Source organism: Salvelinus alpinus, chromosome 6, assembly GCF_045679555.1.
Source record: "Salvelinus alpinus chromosome 6, SLU_Salpinus.1, whole genome shotgun sequence".
Lineage (NCBI taxonomy): Eukaryota > Metazoa > Chordata > Actinopteri > Salmoniformes > Salmonidae > Salvelinus > Salvelinus alpinus.
In genome coordinates this window covers 21014104-21033188 of record NC_092091.1, presented here as the reverse complement: position 1 = coordinate 21033188, position 19085 = coordinate 21014104, and the positions used below count along the sequence as shown (strand labels likewise).

The 19085-nt window shown below is 43.0% G+C and overlaps 1 protein-coding gene across 2 annotated transcripts in view; it reads left to right on the top strand.

Annotated features, from left to right (window-relative positions):
- Positions 1-2389: 2389 nt before the first annotated feature.
- LOC139578337 (single-stranded DNA-binding protein 3-like) overlaps positions 2390-19085 on the top strand; it is a 149574-nt gene continuing 132878 nt past the window's right edge. For both annotated transcript variants that reach the window (XM_071405786.1, XM_071405787.1), the window contains exon 1: positions 2390-2556. In XM_071405786.1, coding sequence (XP_071261887.1) covers positions 2501-2556 — 56 coding nt within the window. In that variant the 5' untranslated portion in view covers positions 2390-2500. The remainder of the gene's footprint in view (positions 2557-19085) is intronic.

Below are 19085 nucleotides of genomic sequence, written 5' to 3'. Positions count from 1 at the left end.
GTTTTGAGATCAATTGAGTCAGATTAAAATCAATGCATATACTCTTATATTGATTTGAGGCCGGGGATAGCCAATCTAGATTCAAATTGTCTAAAATGCCAAACTACGAAGACAGCAGGCAGCAGGGGGTGCGGTAAATCCAACTTGTAAGTCGCTCTGGATAAGAGCGTCTGCTAAATGACTTAAATGTAAAATGTAAATGTAAATCCCAGCAACAATTAATGTGTATTCTGGTTTATGGACACATCTTCAACCAAATTTGTGTGTTTAATGACCTTGGGAACAGAAATATTTAAAGATTGAGATGCCATGAAATTAGATTTGACATATATGGCCACTCCTCCCCTTTCTGTAATCTGTCACATCTAAATACATTCTAATAATTTATTTCAATGTCTTTATTAGAGACAGAACCATTTAACCATGTTTGAATGTCAGGATACGAGTCCTGTACCCAAATGTCAATTGTATCCATTTTTTAAATCATACTTTGCACATTTAGGTGCATTAGCCCAAGCCCCCTACGAGATGTGCTCTGTGCTCCCCGTCTCTGGCCCCAAAAGAGGCCCCAGCACCACACACACACACACACACACACACACACACACACACAACACACACACACACACACACACACACACACACACACACACACACACACACACACACACACACACACACACACACACACACACACACACACACACACACACACACACACACACACACACACCTAAGGCAGGTGCTGAGAAATGGGCTGAGGAAGGCATCCATTGGCTCTGCATTAAATTATTCAACCTGTGATTAATTATCATTTCCCCCCCCACAATGGGAGGAGCTGGGGGAATTCCTCTGCTGGACAGCAATTTATAGATTTTTTCTTCCAACTCTGTAGAATATCTGAAATGGTTGCTACACTACACATATCCATTGTGTTTCTATTGACATTGTATAACAAAGACGTTTGCTACAGAGGAAGGTTGCTCGGTGCAGTGTGGTGGTCTATGAGCGTTATTTTTTAACCATATCAAAACAATAAATAATTGAACCTGAGTAGCTCCACCTCCAGCCACTTAGGATCTTAACGGTGGAGGCAGAACGGAGCTATTCAATTCGATCATTAGGTAAGTTAAGGCAACAACTGACAATAAGACAGGGGGGGGGCAGTTGACTTTTTAGGTCTCTCAGTTGAGGTTACTCGACAGGCAAAGGCTACAACTCTCCAGACTAGCTGCCTGCTTTACATTCACTCCCCTTTAAACCCCTCTCATCATCAACCTCAGCTCTTTGATACAGGTCATGGCACCAATGTAACCAACTGTTTTACACCCTGGCTGTTGATGCTCACCGCTCCAACTAGCTTTTGGTCTGAAGACTACAATGTTTTTTATGTCTCAGACAAGGTTCCTCATCATGTGATTCTAAGAATCGCTAAAGAATTGCTACAACACTAAGCAAGAGATGACAACAACTGCTACAACACTAAGCAAGAGATGACAACAACTGCTACAACACTAAGCAAGAGATGACAACAACTGCTACAACACTAAGCAAGAGATGACAACAACTGCTACAACACTAAGCAAGAGATGACAACAACTGCTACAACACTAAGCAAGAGATGACAACAACTGCTACAACACTAAGCAAGAGATGACAACAACTGCTACAACACTAAGCACGCACTAAATATCTACTTTGGCTCACCAACAGCCTTATGTCCTCATTCAAAAATAATAATACATACTTGACTCAGTTGCAAAGCACAACACTGTAACTGCTACATTTTGGGGAGACTGCGATTCATTATTTTGATACGTTTTCACGCAGGCAGTAGTAGCCTTTCACACAATGGTCAGTTTGGCTATTTGTGTAATTCAATTAGCTACCATGAAATGTATTTCTCCAACCCCTCAGCTACCTAGGACTGCTCAGTAAATTAAGTCAATGTTGTTGTGCGGATAAAACGGCTTTGAGCCTTTGGTCAACCCAGTAGTCCTCTTGAATTTATGATTTGAGAAATGTAAACCATCAGTTAGTGATAGGGCAAAAACCAAAACGTGCCGCCCTTGGCATCCCAAGGGGCGAGTTTGGGAAATGCTGGCCTGATTGGAGGATTTCAGTTTTTCCTATCTCAATTCTTACATGTTTCTGAGGTCAGTAAACAAGAAGCGTGTTCGTTCCCCTTTAAGAAGCCCCCACCATTCCCTAGCGGAGGGAGTGTGAATGCATTCTCGAACAGCGGTTGAGGGGGAAAAAAATCCACCATCGGTCTGTTTCAAGTTCCCCCAATAGAAACTGTGCCTGATTTGTGGCCAATGTTGGAGATGTGAAAAAAAGGAGGAGGAGGAGGAGGAGGAGGAGGGGAGGAGGAGGAGGGGAGGAGGAGGAGGAGGATAAGGAAAAACACTAAAGGGGTAGCTATGGAGATAGAACGTTTGGCTGGCTGCTTTCTTTGACAGGTGTTGAGTGGGGTAAAAGTCTTAAAACAGAATCCAGCATGTACGCTAAAGGTAAAGGAGCTGTCGTCCCTTCCGATAGCCAAGCGAGAGAAAAGTAAGTGAATTATGCACTATTTAAGAGTTTTACCTGGTTAAAAGGAAGCTCCAACTTTCTAAACTATAGCTACCATAATGTATAGGTCTGTACATTACTCGCTCGCTCTCCTGAGTGTTGTTTGCTCCCGCGGTGGTAAGTCTCTAACTTTATTTTTATTTTTACTTTCTCCTTCTTTTAGAGGATATTTATTAAAACATGATCGCAACATTATCGCAATCAACCGAATAGTTGTAAATTTGAGGTTATAAATGTATCGCTGTTTAGAATTTAAATATCAAATATAGCGCTCATGCAGCGATTGCAAGAAATAACATAATTGCTACTTCGAACAACGATTTTGTGCATGACATTCTATTTTAGAAGATATGTAATCTAAGTATGTTGTTTTTCTGTAAGCAGTTGCATGCAGCATGGACGCTGACTCACATATTGTTTGAATGTGCAAAGTTTTGAGACGCGTTTCTAGGGATTTAAAAAAATGCAATCGACCCATACAGTAGGTTTACTAGATATCTTCTCTAGACGTCTTATTATAGATTTCTTCTTACTCTATTCGTGTTCATGAAGAATTTGTGCTGGACATCCCACCTGAGCAAATGAAGAGAAGTTCTGACTTGTCTGTTAAATAAACTTGAGTTACAGCTACGTAAACTTGTAAGCGTTGTATATATAAGCAATGCAGCCTAACATCAATGTTAAGAGAAGTGTTACTGTAAAATATGTATATATATATATATTTATATATATTTATATCGAACTGATACATGTTTGAAAAGCCTTGGACTAACACTTACAAACTATATAACCTCAATCCTTTTGAAATAATTTGTCCAAATATCAAAGTGTCTAATTTGAGGCTTTGAATATTAATAACGGCTATATCATAGTACAAGCAAAGCCTTTATCCTCTTTGGGATAAAAGGCAAAGAAACCGCCATAACTTTTAAAGTGTCAAATTAACGATTTTGATTATAAGAGGCACAGATTTTAACCAGTGCTTTGCAAAAAGGCAACATCTTATGTACTTTGTTGCTTTCTATGCGACACAAGCTATTGTGTTGTGATCCTGATAGGATCATCACTTTGTTACATGTTTAGCCTTCACACACGATGTAACGATGACTGTCACAACTATGAACCGAGTTTCTTGTCCCAAGATCACAAAAATAATGTGGAGACTTCGATCAAGGCACCTGGATAGCAGTGCTATCTCATGTTGCTTTTTTTCTCCTGCATGAATAAATACAATACGTTTATCATGGAGAAACAGTACCTCATTTCAAACTCTCCTATGTAGGCTTTTGATGCTTATCCAGATGTTTGTATTTTGTTTAAAATACAGTACCAGTCAAGTTTGGACACACCTACTCATTCAAGGGTTTTTCTTTATTTTACTATTTTCTACATTGTAGAATAATAGTAAATGCATCAAAACTATGAAATAACACATATGGAATCATGTAGTAACCAAAAAAGTGTTAAACAAATAAAAATATATTTTATATTCTTCAAAGTAGCCACCCTTTGCCTTGATGACAGCTTTGCATGCTCTTGGCATTCTCTCAACCAGCTTCACCTGGAATGCTTTGTCGAAGTTGCCTTCATCCTATGGCTGACTGTGGGGGATCATGATGATGAGGATTACTTGTAGGCTTTCCTGAGTTAAAATTCACATTAGGAAATCAGTCAATTGAAACCAATTAGAATTAGTTTTTCCCCCACTAAAGGGCTTTATTACAGACAGATTCTCCTCAGCACCCCCCTTGGGCTGGCATGGTTACACGTGGTCTGCGGTTTTGAGGCCAGTTGGACATAGTGCCAAATTCTCTAACATGACATTGGTGGTGGCTTATGGTAGAGAAATTATCATTACATCTCTGGCAACAGCTCTGGTGGACATTACTGCGGTCAGCATGCCAATTGCATGCTCCCTCAACTTGAGACATCTATGGCATTGTGTTGTGACAAAACTACAAATTTTAGTTACCTTTTATTGTTCCCAGCACAAGATGCATATGTGTAATGATCATGCTGTTTAATTAGTTTCTTGATATGCCACACCTGTTAGGTGGATGGATTATCTTGGCAAAGGAGAAATGCTTACGAACAGGGATGTAAACAAATGAAAGTTTGAGAGATATTAGCTTTTCGTGTGTATGGAACATTTCTGGGATCTTTTATTTCAGCTCATGAGACATTGGACCAACACTTTCATTGTTGAGTTTATTTTTGTCCAGTGCCTTCGGAAAGTATTCAGATACCTTGACTTTTTCCACATTTTGTTACGTTACAGCCTTATTCTAAAATTGATTAAATTGTTTTTTCCCCCTCATCAATCTACACACAATACCTCATAATGACGAAGCAAAAACAGGTGTTTAGAATTTAATAGGCAATAGGTAAAAAATTTAAAACACTGAAATATTACACAAGTATTCAGACCCTTTACTCAGTATTTTGTTGTAGCACCTTTGGCAACGATTACAGCCTCAAGTCTTCTTGGGTTTGACGCTACAAGCTTGGCACACCTGTATTTGGGGAGTTTCTCCCATTGTTCTCTGCGGATCCTCTCAAGCTCTGTCAGGTTGGATGGGGAGCGTTGCTGCACAGCTATTTTCAGGTCTCTCCAGAGATGTTTGATTGGGTTCAAGTCCGGGCTCTGGCTGGGCCACTCAAGGACATTCAGAGACTTGTCCAGAAGCCACTCCTGCTTGGTTATCTGATGTCCTGAGAACTCAAGCAGGTTTTCATCAAGGATCTCACTCTGTACTTTGCTCCATTCATTGCCTCGATCCTGACTAGTCTCCCAGTACCTGCTACTGAGAAAAACATCTGCACAACATGATGCTTTCACCACCATGCTTCACAGTGCCAGGTTTCTTCCAGACGTGACGATTGGCATTCAGGCCAAATAGTTCAATTTTGGTTTCATCAGACCAGAGAATGTTGTTTCTCATGGTCTGAGAGTCTTTAGGTGCCTTTTGGCAAACTCCAAGCAGGCTGTCATGTGCCTTTTACTGAGGAGTGGCTTCCATCTGGCCACTCTACCAGAAAGGCCTGATTGGTGGAGTGCTGCAGAGATGGTTGTCCTTCTGGAAGGTTCTCATCTCCACAGAGGAGGAACTCTAGAGCTCCGTCAGTGTGACCATTGGGTTCTTGGTCACCTCCCTGACCAAGAATAATGAAGGCCATTGTGTTCAAATGTTTTGGTACCTTTCCCCAGATCTGTGCCTCGACACAATCCTGTCTCGGAGCTCTGCGGACAATTCCTTCGACCTAATGGCTTGGTTTTTGCTCTGACATGCACTGTCAACTGTGGGAACGTATATAGACAGGTGTGTGCCTTTCCAAATCATATTCAATCAATTGAATTTACCACAGGTGGACTCCAATCAAGTTATAGAAACATCTCAAGGATGATTAATGGAAACAGGATGCACCTGAGCTCGATTTAGAGTCTCATAGCAAAGGTCTGAATAGGGTGTGTTTATTTTTAATACGTTTGCAATTTTTTTTTTTTACCTGGGGGGTATAGTGTGTAGATTGATGAGGAACAGAATGTATTTAATACATTTTAGAATAAGACTGTAACGTAACAAAATGTGAGAAAAGGGCAGGGGTCTGAATACTTTCCGAATGCACTGTACATACTATGAGATTGGAATGCTACTGTGAAAATTATGATAATGCTCTTTTAGTATAAGAGCTGTTTGAAAAGACTGCCTAAAATGTTTTTTGCATTGGTATTATGGGGTATTGCGTGTAGATTGCAGAGTTTATTTATTATTATTATTTTTAATCCAGGCTGTAACGTAACAAAATGTTGAAAAGTCAAGAAGTCTGAATACTTTCCGAAGGCACTGTAGATACACTTGTTTTGTATGTCCTTTGTCTTGTTGCATATACCATTCCACACATTTTCCCTAACAAGGAAAATTCAGTTATTTGATTGATTGTCATCAGTTTAAGCATTGAACCTTCTGACAGACACCGCTGCATGCTTGTTGGGTGTCTGTGTGTGAGTCAGGTAAGTAGCTGATGGCCAGAGTGAGGATTCAATGCCATTATCACCTAACTAATGACTCTGCCATGCACTGTAAGACAAACGCTTGTTTCACTCTCTTTACACTATTGTTAGTCATGATGATGTCCATGTTGTCTGAAGGCTTGTTAGATTAACTCCTACTTAATTTGGAAATTGAAATGGAAAAACCCATATGGTCTCTCTTTGTGCAGGTAGTCCAATTTTTGGCACAGCGAAGGGGAGACTGGAGAGTCAAGGTGTCTAGTGTATATAACCACTAGTAGAGAAGATTCAAGTTATAAAAAGTGCACAACGGATGGAAATGGTATAATGGCTTATAAAAGCATTGGAGGAATCTAGGAGTTTGTTGACAAAATTACTGACATGTTAAAATTAGGATTGTCAAATGATTAAAATAATTAATAAAGGTGGTGGCATTAGTTAATTACAAATTCTAATTTGGCCCTAAAGAAAGATTTTTCCAGTTAAAAAGTACCAAATTGAGTTACAGGCATACTGTGCTTTGATTGTAAGGATGGAAACAATTATATTCATTAGAATGGTTTAATGTCATTTTCACCATAAACAACACACAAGTCATTGTAACATACAGCTAGCTATATAAGTAGGCCTACTTCCTCTTATCAATGTTCTTGAAGTTTAACACTTGCACACACATTCTCTCTCTCACACACTCACTCTGTCACTCTCACTCACACAGGCCTACACTCTCTCCCTCACTCACACAGGCCTACACACTCTCCCTCACTCACACAGGCCTACACACTCTCCCTCACTCACACAGGCCTACACACTCTCCCTCACTCACACAGGCCTACACACTCTCCCTCACTCACACAGGCCTACACACTCTCCCTCCCTCACACAGGCCTACACACTCTCACTCCCTCACACAGGCCTACACACTCTCCCTCCCTCACACAGGCCGACACACTCTCCCTCACTCACACAGGCCTACACACTCTCCCTCACTCACACAGGCCTACACACTCTCCCTCACTCACACAGGCCTACACACTCTCCCTCACTCACACAGGCCTACACACTCTCCCTCCCTCCTAGACTGTTTCACTTACTGCTGCTTCACACATATCCTCTCACACACATACACACAATCTCACACACATACACACAATCTCACACACATACACACAATCTTACACACCCCATTTTTGCACATGCAGCCTACCTTTTGAAGCATCTCTTTTAGCCTATTCCTTTGCAGTTCTTCCTGTGCCATCCAAATTTGTGCATAGCCTAGTCAGTGGTCAAGTTATCAGGTTGCTAGCTAGGTAACATGACTAGCTAGCTAAACAATGTTTGTTATCAAACCAAAAAATATTGGCTTGAGTAGTTTAAAACATGTCTGCGACATTAGCACGAATCCACGGCAGAAAGAAAAAACATAGTTCTGGTGATATTGGGTGTAATTTTTACATGATTTTTGCTAGAGGCATACCACAGATAAAACAATGAGACTGTTATTTCTCTGGATGTATAAATGTGAATCATCTGCTTGGCGTTTCCAGTCACTACCAAATATGATGGTGAGAGGAAGCCCATTGGCCGTCAGTGGGAGAAGATGGAATGAGATTTCATTTTGTCTGACAAATTTTCTCATCGATGAAACATTGGATCTCAATACAGTTTTCTGTTCCCCAAACTAAAACCTGTTACGAAAAGAGTGGAATAAGTTTTGTATGATTTACCCTTTTCCAAAGTTGTAAAAAATTGCATTGTTTAGGAGTGCAAAGGCGAATTGAATAATTGCACACACGCACTTCAGAGGTATGCGTTACCTAACAGAAATATGCATTCTAGAACACACCAGTAGGATCTCACTAGCGTGTGCTTGGCTCTGCCCGCCACCTTGCTTGTTCGGCCCACTATGACACATTTGTTCCCATTGGAAACGACAGACTACAGCCCATCTTGGGTTAGTTCTAAAAATATTTGGCGCTCTGTCTTCAGCGATGTAAAGACGCAAGCATTGACTATAGCTGTGTTCCGTGTTGTGTTCTGCACTTAAGTGTCTGTGTGGAAATACATGCACTTAGAATGTTCTGTGCAGTGAAGAAATGGAGACACCGATAAACATGTAACTTTGAAAGTCCTAGATTGAGGGATGGTGTCATTCAGGAAGTGCTTGTGTCATTCAGGAAGTGCTTGTGTCATTCAGGAAGCGACCGGTGCCTGTGGAAAAAGGTAGAACAAGAACGCTGTGCCCTTGTGACGAGAGGAATTAATTACACCTCACACTCACTCTTTCTGCATTGATTTCATTTGATTTTAACTGGGGTTGAAATAGAGGCTCCAACATTAATATGACCTGTTTGTTAATTACAACTCTTGAAATGTGCTGAGAAATCCGCCATCACAGGGCCCTTCCATTGGATTAATAAAATATATGTTTTTCTTCATGAAAGTTGGTAGTGCTTGACCCTGTCACACATGTTGTAGTCTATTCTTCTATGCATACACTATAGTCATAGGATAGGCTTGTAAGACATTTTTATAATATTTAATGTAATTGAACATGTTGAATAAAGTGTGTCTCAAGTGTGAAGATTAATCCGTTTGATTTGAATTTGTTTCTTTACATCCACACCCTCCCCTCAACGCCCCTATATTTGTATTTAGTTCTTGAGGTCTGAATGCACGGTTTTTGATTTGACACAGATGGTACTGCCGTCTGCGTTTTGGCCTTTTGAGAGACAAAGAACCACATACTCATGTACGCAAAAACACGCCACTATTTTGTAAAGAACCTCTGATTTCCTCTGCTTTGCTTGGAATAATTATGCTCATATTCAGAGGTGTTAGCAGTCAATTAATTTAGCTTTTTGTTGGATGCTATTCATGCATCCGCACATATTTGTTTTCTCACTTGAAATAAGTGAGACAGTATAAATATTGAGGCTACGTGCATTAAGTCAGTAATGGGGTTGGTCACGGCACAGACAAACTTATGAAGTGCATGTGTGTATGCTGTTTATTACACTGGCCCCCATGGCCTTAACTTCCGGCGCCGAACAGGATGGCTGCCTCGCTTCGCGTTCCTTGGAAAATATGCAGTATTTTGTTTTTCTATGTGTTATTTCTTACATTGGTACCCCGGGTGATCTTAAGTTTCATTACATACAGCCGGGAGGAACTACTGAATATACGATTAACGTCAACTAACCACCCTTCCTACCAGGAATATGACTTTCCCGAAACGGATCCAGTGTCTTGCCTTCCACCCAATACAATGGACCTGATCCCAGCCGGCGAAGCTACACGACGCCGAAAAAGGGGCAAACGTAGCGGTCTCCTGGTCAGGCTTCGGAGACGAGCACATCGCGCTCCACTCCCTAGCATACTACTCGCCAATGTCCAGTCTCTTGAGAATAAGGTCGATGAAATCCGAGCACGGGTAACATTCGAGAGAGACATCAGGGATTGCAACGTGCTCTGCTTCACGGAAACATGGCTAACTGAAAAGACGCTAACGGAGTCGGTGCAGCCAGCTGGTTTCTTCACGCATCGCGCAGACAGAAACATACATCTTTCTGGTAAGAAGAGGGGCGGGGGGGTATGCCTCATGATTAACGAGACGTGGTGTGACCATCATAACAACACTCAGGAACTAAAGTCATTCTGTTCACCTGATCTAGAACTCCTCACAATCAAATGTAGACCGCATTATCTACCAAGGGAATTCACTTCGGTCATAATCACAGCCGTATATATTCCCCCCCAAGCAGACACATCGATGGCCCTGAACGAACTCTATCTGACTCTCTGTAAACTGGAAACCACACACCCTGAGGCTGCATTCATCGTAGCTGGGGATTTTAACAAGGCTAATCTAAAAACAAAACTCCCTAAATTCTATCAGCACATCGATTGTCCGACCAGGGCTGGCAGAACTCTGGACCATTGTTATACTAACTTCCGCGACGCATATAAGGCCCTCCCCCGCCCTCCTTTCGGAAAAGCTGACCACGACTCCATTTTGTTGATTCCAGCCTACAAACAGAAATTAAAACTACAAGCTCCCGCGCTCAGGTCTGTTCAACGCTGGTCCGACCAATCTGAATCCACGCTTCAAGACTGCTTTGATCACGCGGATTGGAATATGTTCCGCACGGCGTCCAACAACAACAATGATGAATATGCAGATTCGGTGAGCGAGTTCATTAGGAAGTGCATTGACGATGTCGTACCCAGAGCAACGATTAAAACATTCCCAAACCAGAAACCGTGGATTAACGGCAGCATTCGCGTGAAACTGAAAGCGCGAACCACTGCTTTTAACCAGGGCAAGGTGACCGGAAACATGACCGAATACACACAGTGTAGCTATTCTCTCCGCAAGGCTATCAAACAGGCTAAGTCCCAGTACAGAGACAAAATTGAATCGCAATTCAACAGCTCAGACACAAGGGGTATGTGGCAGGGTCTACAGTCTATCACGGATTACAAAAAGAAAAGCAGCCCCGTCGCGGATCAGGATGTCTTGCTCCCAGACAGGCTAAATACCTTTTTTGCCCGCTTTGAGGATAATACAGTGCCACTGACACGGCCCACTACCAAAACCTGCGGGCTCTCCTTCACTGCAGCCGAGGTGAGTAAAACATTTAAACGTGTTAACCCTCGCAAGGCTGCAGGCCCAGACGGCATTCCCAGCCGCGTCCTCAGAGCATGCGCAGACCAGCTGGCTGGTGTGTTTACGGACATATTCAATCAATCCTTAGCCCAGTCTGCTGTTCCCACATGCTTCAAGAGGGCCACCATTGTTCCTGTTCCCAAGAAAGCTAAGGTAACTGAGCTAAACGACTACCGCCCCGTAGCACTCACTTCCGTCATCATGAAGTGCTTTGAGAGACTAGTCAAGGACCATATCACCTCCACCCTACCGGACACCCTAGACCCACTCCAATTTGCTTACCGACCCAATAGGTCCACAGACGACGCAATCGCAACCACACTGCACACTGCCCTAACCCATCTGGACAAGAGGAATACCTATGTGAGAATGCTGTTCATCGACTACAGCTCAGCATTCAACACCATAGTACCCTCCAAACTCGTCATCAAGCTCGAGACCCTGGGCCTCGACCCCGCCCTGTGCAACTGGGTCCTGGACTTCCTGACGGGCCGCCCCCAGGTGGTGAGGGTAGGTAACAACATCTCCACCCCGCTGATCCTCAACACTGGGGCCCCACAAGGGTGCGTTCTGAGCCCTCTCCTGTACTCCCTGTTCACCCACGACTGCGTGGCCATGCACGCCTCCAACTCAATCATCAAGTTTGCGGACGACACTACAGTGGTAGGCTTGATTACCAACAACGACGAGACGGCCTACAGGGAGGAGGTGAGGGCCCTCGGAGTGTGGTGTCAGGAAAATAACCTCACACTCAACGTCAACAAAACAAAGGAGATGATTGTGGACTTCAGGAAACAGCAGAGGGAGCTCCCCCCTATCCACATCGACGGGTCAGTAGTGGAGAAGGTGGAAAGTTTTAAGTTCCTCGGTGTACACATCACGGACAAACTGAATTGGTCCACCCACACAGACAGCGTTGTGAAGAAGGCGCAGCAGCGCCTCTTCAACCTCAGGAGGCTGAAGAAATTCGGCTTGTCACCAAAAGCACTCACAAACTTCTACAGATGCACAATCGAGAGCATCCTGTCGGGCTGTATCACCGCCTGGTACGGCAACTGCTCCGCACACAACCGTAAGGCTCTCCAGAGGGTAGTGAGGTCGGCAGAACGCATCACCCGGGGCAAACTACCTGCCCTCCAGGACACCTACACCACCCGATGTCACAGGAAGGCCATAAAGATCATCAAGGACAACAACCACCCAAGCCACTACCTGTTCACCCCGCTATCATCCAGAAGGCGAGGTCAGTACAGGTGCATCCAAGCAGGGACCGAGAGACTGAAAAACAGCTTCTATCTCAAGGCCATCAGACTGTTAAACAGCCACCACTAACATTTAGCGGCCGCTGCCAACAAACTGACTCAGCTCCAGCCACCTTAAAAATGGGAATTGATGGAAATTATGTAAAAATGTACCACCAGCCACTTTAAACAATGCCACCTAATATAATGTTTACATACCCTACATTACACATCTCTTATGTATATGTATATACTGTACTCTATATCATCTACTGCATCTTGCCATCTTATGTAATACATGGACCACTAGCCACTTTAAACTATGCCACTTTATGTTTACATACCCTACAGTACTCATCTCATAGGTATATACCGTACTCTATACCATCTACTGCACCTTGCCTATGCCGTCTGTACCATCACTCATTCATATATCTTTATGTACATATTCTTTATCCCTTTACACTTGCGTGTATAAGGTAGTAGTTGCGGAATTGTTAGGTTAGATTACTTGTTGTTATTACTGCATTGTCGGAACTAGAAGCACAAGCATTTCGCTACACTCGCATTAACATCTGCTAACCATGTGTATGTGACTAATAAATTTGATTTGATTTGATTTGATTATAGAAATGTTATAGAAACATGATACACTACGTGACAAAAGTATGTGGACACCTGCTCGTCGAACATCTCATTGCAAAATCATGGGCATTAATATGGAGTTGGTCCCCCTCCTTTGCTGCTATAACAGCCTCCCCTCTTCTGTGAAGGCATTCCACTAGAAGTTGGAACATCGCTGAGGGGACTTGCTTCCATTCAGCCACAAGACCATTAGTGAGGTCGGACACTACTTCCATTCAGCCACAAGACCATTAGTGAGGTCGGACACTACTTCCATTCAGCCACAAGACCATTAGTGAGGTCGGACACTACTTCCATTCAGCCACAAGTCCATTAGTGAGGTCGGACACTACTTCCATTCAGCCACAAGACCATTAGTGAGGTCGGACACTACTTCCATTCAGCCACAAGTCCATTAGTGAGGTCGGACACTACTTCCATTCAGCCACAAGACCATTAGTGAGGTCGGACACTACTTCCATTCAGCCACAAGTCCATTAGTGAGGTCGGACACTACTTCCATTCAGCCACAAGACCATTAGTGAGGTCGGACACTACTTCCATTCAGCCACAAGATCATTAGTGAGGTCGGACACTACTTCCATTCAGCCACAAGACCATTAGTGAGGTCGGACACTACTTCCATTCAGCCAAAAGTCCATTAGTGAGGTCGGACACTACTTCCATTCAGCCACAAGTCCATTAGTGAGGTCGGACACTACTTCCATTCAGCCACAAGACCATTAGTGAGGTCGGACACTACTTCCATTCAGCCACAAGACCATTAGTGAGGTCGGACACTACTTCCATTCAGCCACAAGTCCATTAGTGAGGTCGGACACTACTTCCATTCAGCCACAAGACCATTAGTGAGGTCGGACACTACTTCCATTCAGCCACAAGACCATTAGTGAGGTCGGGCACTACTTCCATTCAGCCACAAGTCCATTAGTGAGGTCGGACACTACTTCCATTCAGCCACAAGACCATTAGTGAGGTCGGACACTACTTCCATTCAGCCACAAGACCATTAGTGAGGTCGGACACTACTTCCATTCAGCCACAAGACCATTAGTGAGGTCGGGCACTACTTCCATTCAGCCACAAGACCATTAGTGAGGTCGGACACTACTTCCATTCAGCCACAAGACCATTAGTGAGGTCGGACACTACTTCCATTCAGCCACAAGACCATTAGTGAGGTCGGACACTACTTCCATTCAGCCACAAGACCATTAGTGAGGTCGGACACTACTTCCATTCAGCCACAAGTCCATTAGTGAGGTCGGACACTACTTCCATTCAGCCACAAGACCATTAGTGAGGTCGGACACTACTTCCATTCAGCCACAAGACCATTAGTGAGGTCGGACACTACTTCCATTCAGCCACAAGTCCATTAGTGAGGTCGGACACTACTTCCATTCAGCCACAAGTCCATTAGTGAGGTCGGACACTACTTCCATTCAGCCACAAGTCCATTAGTGAGGTCGGACACTACTTCCATTCAGCCACAAGACCATTAGTGAGGTCGGGTACTGATGTTGGATGATTAGGCCTGGCTCGCAGCCGACCTTCCAGGTCATCCCAAAGGTGTTTGATGAGATTGAGGTCAGGGTTCTGTGCAGGCCAGTCAAGTTCTTCCACACCGATCTCAACAAACCAATTCTGTATGGACCTCGCTTTGTGCATGAGGACATTGTCATGCTGAAACAGAAAGGGCCTTCCCCAAACTGTTGCCACAAAGTTGGAAGCACAGAATTGTCTAGAATGTCATTGTATGCTGTAGCGTTAAGATTTCCCTTCACTGGAACTAAGGGGCCTAGTCCAAACCATGAAAAACAGCCCCAGACCATTATTCCTCCTCCATCAAACGTTACAGTTAGCACTATGCATTGGGGCAGGTAGCGTTCTCCTGGCATCTGCCAAACCCAGATTCGTCTGTCGGATTGCCAGAGGGTGAAGCGTGATTAATCACTCCAGAGAACACATTTCCACTGCTCCAGAGTCCAATGGTGGTGAGCATTACACCACTCCAGCCGACTCTTGGCATTGCGCATGGCGATCTTAGGCTTGTGTGCTGCTGCTCGGCCATGGAAACCCATTTCAAGAAGCTCCCGACGAACAGTTCCTTTGCTGACGTTGCTTCCAGAGGCAGTTTGGAACTCTGTAGTGAGTGTTGTCTGTCCTCGGTTGCAATCTTTACACGCTATGCTCTTCAGCACTCACGGGTCCGTTCTCTGAGCTTGTGTGGCCTACCACTTTGCGGCTGAGCCATTGTTGCTCCTAGACGTTTCTACTTCACAATAACAGCACTTGTAGTTGACCGGGGCAGCTCTAGCAGGGCAGACATTTGATGAACTGACTTGTTGGAAATGTGGCATCCTATGATGGTGGCACGTTGAGTCACCTGAGCTCCTCAGTAAGGCCATTCTACTGCCAATGGTTGTCTATGGTGATTGCATGACTGTGTGCTTGATTTTTATACACCTGTCAGCAACTGGTGTGGGGGAAATAGCCAAATCCACTCATTTGAAGGGGTGGCCACATACTTTGTGTATATTTAGTGTACCTTTTTGTTTTTATGTAGCTAATTAATTATTACCTATAGACAGTGTATTGTAGTAGTAACTCTATTATTAACTTATAACAATACCTATTAACTGCTTATTCCATGTATAAACCCTGTCTATTTGTATTCTGTTAGTTTTATTCTGTGGGAAAGAATACCGTCTTAATGTATCAATTGCCCCAAAATGAAGACTTTCAGGTTAGAAGACAATGACATCCTTTCAAGCAGAGCATGTCCATAGTTGTAGAGTCAATTTAGCTGCAGGCTAGCTCCTCCTGGTAAAGAAACAGATGACTTTGGCAATGGGAATCCAGCTCATTAAGTGTGTGTATGTGTGTGTGTGGATTAACCCATGCTGATTTAAGCCATACGTGTTTACAGTCTTTTGACACTATTTTGTGATGGCAAAAAATGACCGCCAATGTAGGAAATGTTAGTTCTTAGGCTACCTGTTTATGGGATGGAACTCTAACATATTGGGAATGAAGTGCCTCGTCTACTCCTCTTTTGCTTACAAAACATGTCATTACACATCAAATCAAATTGTATTTGTCACGTGCGCTGAATTCAACAGTGTAATGCTTACTTACAAACCCTTAATAACCAACAATGCAGTATAAGAAATAGTTAAAATATTTACTGAATAAATTTAAGTCAAGAATAATGTAACACAATAAGATGACATAATAATAATGAGGCTATGTACATGGGGTACCGGTACAGAGTCAATGTGCAGGGGTACAGGTTAGTCAAGGTAGTTTGTACATGTAGGTTGGGGTAAAGTGACTTTGCAGAGATAATAAACAGCGAGTAGCAGCAGTGTAAAAACAAAGGGGGGGTGTCAATGTAAATAGTCCGGGTGCCCATTTGATTAATTGTTCAGCAGTCTTATAGCTTGGGGGTAGAGCCTTTTGGACTTGCCGTACGGTAGCAGAGAGAAAAGTCTATGACTTGGATGACTGGAGTCTTTGACAATTTTGTGGGGCCTTCCTCTGACACCGCCTAGTATATAGGTCCTGGATGGCAGGAAGTTTGGCCCCAGTCATGTATTGGGCCATATGCACTACCCTCTGTAGCGCCTTATGGTCGGATGCCAAGCAGTTGCCATACCAGGCGGTGATGAAACTGGTCAGGATGCTCTTGATGGTGCAGCTGTAGAACATTTTGAGGATCTGGGTACCCATGCCAAATCTTTTCAGTCTCCTGGGGGGGAAAAGGTGTTTTCGTGCCCTCTCCACAACTTTTTTGGTGTGTTTGGACCATGATAGTTTGTTGGTGATGTGGACACGAAGGTACCTGAAACTAGAGGTCGACCGATTATGATTTTTCAACGCCGATACCGATACCGATTATTGGAGGACCAAAAAAAGCAGATAGTGATTAATCGTCCGATTTAAAAATAAAATAAAAATGTAATTTATTTGTATTTATTTGTAATAATGACAATTACAACAATACTGAATGAACACTTATTTGAACTTAATATAATATATCAATAAAATCTATTTAGCCTCAAATAAATAATGAAACATGTTCAATTTGGTTTAAATAATGCAAAAACAAAGTGTTGGAGAAGAAAGTAAAAGTGCAATATGTGCCATGTAAAAAAGCTAACGTTTAAGTTCCTTGCACAGAACATGAGAACATATGAAAGCTGGTGGTTCCTTTTAACATGAGTCTTCAATATTCCCAGGTAAGAAGTTTGAGGTTGTAGTTATTATAGGAATTATAGGACTATTTCTCTCTACGATTTGTATTTCATATACCTATGACTATTGGATGTTCTTATAGGCACTGTAGTATTGCCAGTGTAACAGTATAGCTTCCGTCCCTCTCCTCGCCCCTACCTGGGCTCGAACCAGGAACACATCGACAACAGCCACCCTTGAAGCAGCGTTACCCATGCAGAGCAAGGGGAACAACTACTCCAAGTCTCAGAGCGAGTGCCGTTTGAAACGCTATTAGCGCGCACCCCGCTAACTAGCTAGCCATTTCACATCGGTTACACCAGCCTAATCTCGAGAGTTGATAGGCTTGAAGTCATAAACAGCTCAATGCTTGAAGCATTGCGAAGAGCTGGTGGCAAATGCATGAAAGTGCTGTTTGAATGAATGCTTACGAGCCTGCTGGTGCCTACCATCGCTCAGTCAGACTGCTCTATCAAATCATAGACTTAATTATACCATAATAACACACAGAAATACGAGCCTTTGGTCATTAAAATGGTAGAATCCGGAAACTATCATTTCGAAAACAAAACATTTAATCTTTCAGTGAAATACGGAACCGTTCCGTATTTTATCTAACGGATGGCATCCCTAAGTCTAAATATTGCTGTTACATTGTGCAACCTTCAATGTTATGTCATAATTATGTACAATTCTGGCAAATTAATTAAGTTCTTTGTTAGGAATAAATGGACTTCACACAGTTCGCAATGAGCCAGGCAGCCCAAACTGCTGCATTTACCCTGACTGCTTAATCGGAACGCAAGAGAAATGACACAATTTCCCTAGTTATAAGAAATTCATGTTAGCAGGCAATATTAACTAAATATGCAGGTTTAAAAAGATATACTTGTGTATTGATTTTAAAGAAAGGCGTTGATGTTTATGGTTAGGTACATTGGTGCAACGACAGTGCTTTTTTCGCAAATGCGCTTGTTAAATCATCACCAGTTTGTCGAAGTAGGCTGTGATTCAATGAGAAATTAACAGGTACCGCATCGATTATATGCAACGCAGGACACGCTAGATAAACTAGTAATATCATCAACCATGTGTAGTTAACTAGTGATTATGTTAAGATTGATTGTTTTTTATAAGATAAGGTTAATGCTAGCTAGCAACATACCTTGGCTCCGCCTAGCTAGCAACATACCTTGGCTTCTTGCTGCCCTCGCATAACATGTAGTCAGCCCGCCACGCAGGCTCCTCGTGGAGTGCAATGTAAGGCATGTGGTTAGAGTGTTGGACTAGTAACCGGAAGGTTGCAAAAACGAATCCCCGAGCTGACAAGGTAAAAATCTGTCGTTCTGCCCCTGAACAAGGCAGTTAACCCGTCATTGAAAATAAGAATGTGTTCTTAACTGACTTGCCTAGTTAAATAAAGCTGTAAAAAAATATATACTTAAAAAGGGGGCAAATCGGTGTCCAAAAATACTGATTACCGATTGTTATGAAAACTTGAAATCGACCATTCTGATTAATCGGTCGACCTCTACTTGAAACTCTCGACCCACTCCACTACAGCTTTGTTGATGTTAATGGGTGCCAGTTTGGCCTTCCTTTTCCTGTAGTCCACGATCATTTCCTTTGTCTTGCTCACATTGAGGGAGAGGTTGTTGTCCTGGCCTCTGACCTCCCTATAGGCTGTCTCATCATTGTCGGTGAT